Raw genomic sequence first — 1,102 nt, forward strand, 5'->3', positions numbered from 1 at the left:
TCTAGTATCTATTACATAATTTGAGTCGGTAATATGCAGAATGGGTTTCAAGAGAGATTACATCACGCCAAATTAGCTACCTCTATACACAAAATTCTAGCCCCGGTTTTTGAGCGTGTCCATTACCTTCATTTCTGCCTTGGTCGCGAGTGATGAGAACTGAGTGTTAGGCATCAAGGGTCGCGTTTATATACTGCGGCGGGGTAATAGCACGAAATTCTTTGGTCTTCTTACACTTTCGGATTTGGATATGACGTTATTTCTTTTCCTGAATAACGATTGGTATTCCTTACTGTCATTGATCGGAAGTCTACCTGAGTCTCAGACTAAGATATGTTCCTCTCTTAAGTCATAATTAACTATTAGTTTTAGTAAATAATATGATGCAAGGATATAGGATTTCTGAATTATGATAAGAAAATGTCCAGTAAATGTGCTACAATGAACATAAGGTCTAATGCATTAAATTCCAGTTATCTTGGCTTGTATTAGTCTTTATATTAGACTTTATATATTCGTTTCAAAATTAGCGTGCTGCAAAAAAAGTATTGAGAAATACAGTAAATTGATGAATGAAATAAGCTTTAATCTCTTCATTATATCTATTCTACTCTACCTTATTAGCCACTATATGACCACAAATGTGTCCCCGCTAGTAAATTCGGAACAAGATTAGGTTATCTTACGTACAAGCAAGTTACAAGCACCTCTTTCCGAAATCTGATGGTACAGAGGTAAGTTATAATTACTTACTGAAACTGTTTCCTTTTAACATTTTGATATATTAATAGATCTTTCTTCTTAGGCGTCTTGATAGCATTATTATTATTTACTGGATTTTCTCAGTGGTGATAATTTTAATCGGATTCTTTCTCTCTACTCTTGATATTTTTAATATGAAAATCAGAAAATCTATCTCCTGCGAACTAATTGTTGTTCGAGAAACAGCTTGTCTCAAAAAGGTCACGTCTGTTGTGCTTTGCTCCCATGTCATTCACGGTTGCTTTTAATTGCTGGACTGGCAACATGGCAGCCGATCTTCCGAAAAACTCCCTATGTCACTGAATCGTCCACAGAAGAAATACATTAGTCTCTACTAATC

General features: G+C 35.2%; 1 protein-coding gene across 1 annotated transcript in view; it reads right to left on the reverse strand.

Moving 5' to 3' along the window:
• Positions 1-174, reverse strand: part of LOC119582312 (pro-resilin-like) — a 746-nt gene extending 572 nt beyond the window's left edge. The window contains exon 1 of the mRNA XM_037930527.1: positions 127-174. Within this exon, the coding sequence (XP_037786455.1) occupies positions 127-174 (48 nt within the window). The remainder of the gene's footprint in view (positions 1-126) is intronic.
• Positions 175-1,102: the final 928 nt, after the last annotated feature.

This window comes from Penaeus monodon, chromosome 15 (assembly GCF_015228065.2).
Source record: "Penaeus monodon isolate SGIC_2016 chromosome 15, NSTDA_Pmon_1, whole genome shotgun sequence".
In the NCBI taxonomy this organism is placed as follows: domain Eukaryota; kingdom Metazoa; phylum Arthropoda; class Malacostraca; order Decapoda; family Penaeidae; genus Penaeus; species Penaeus monodon.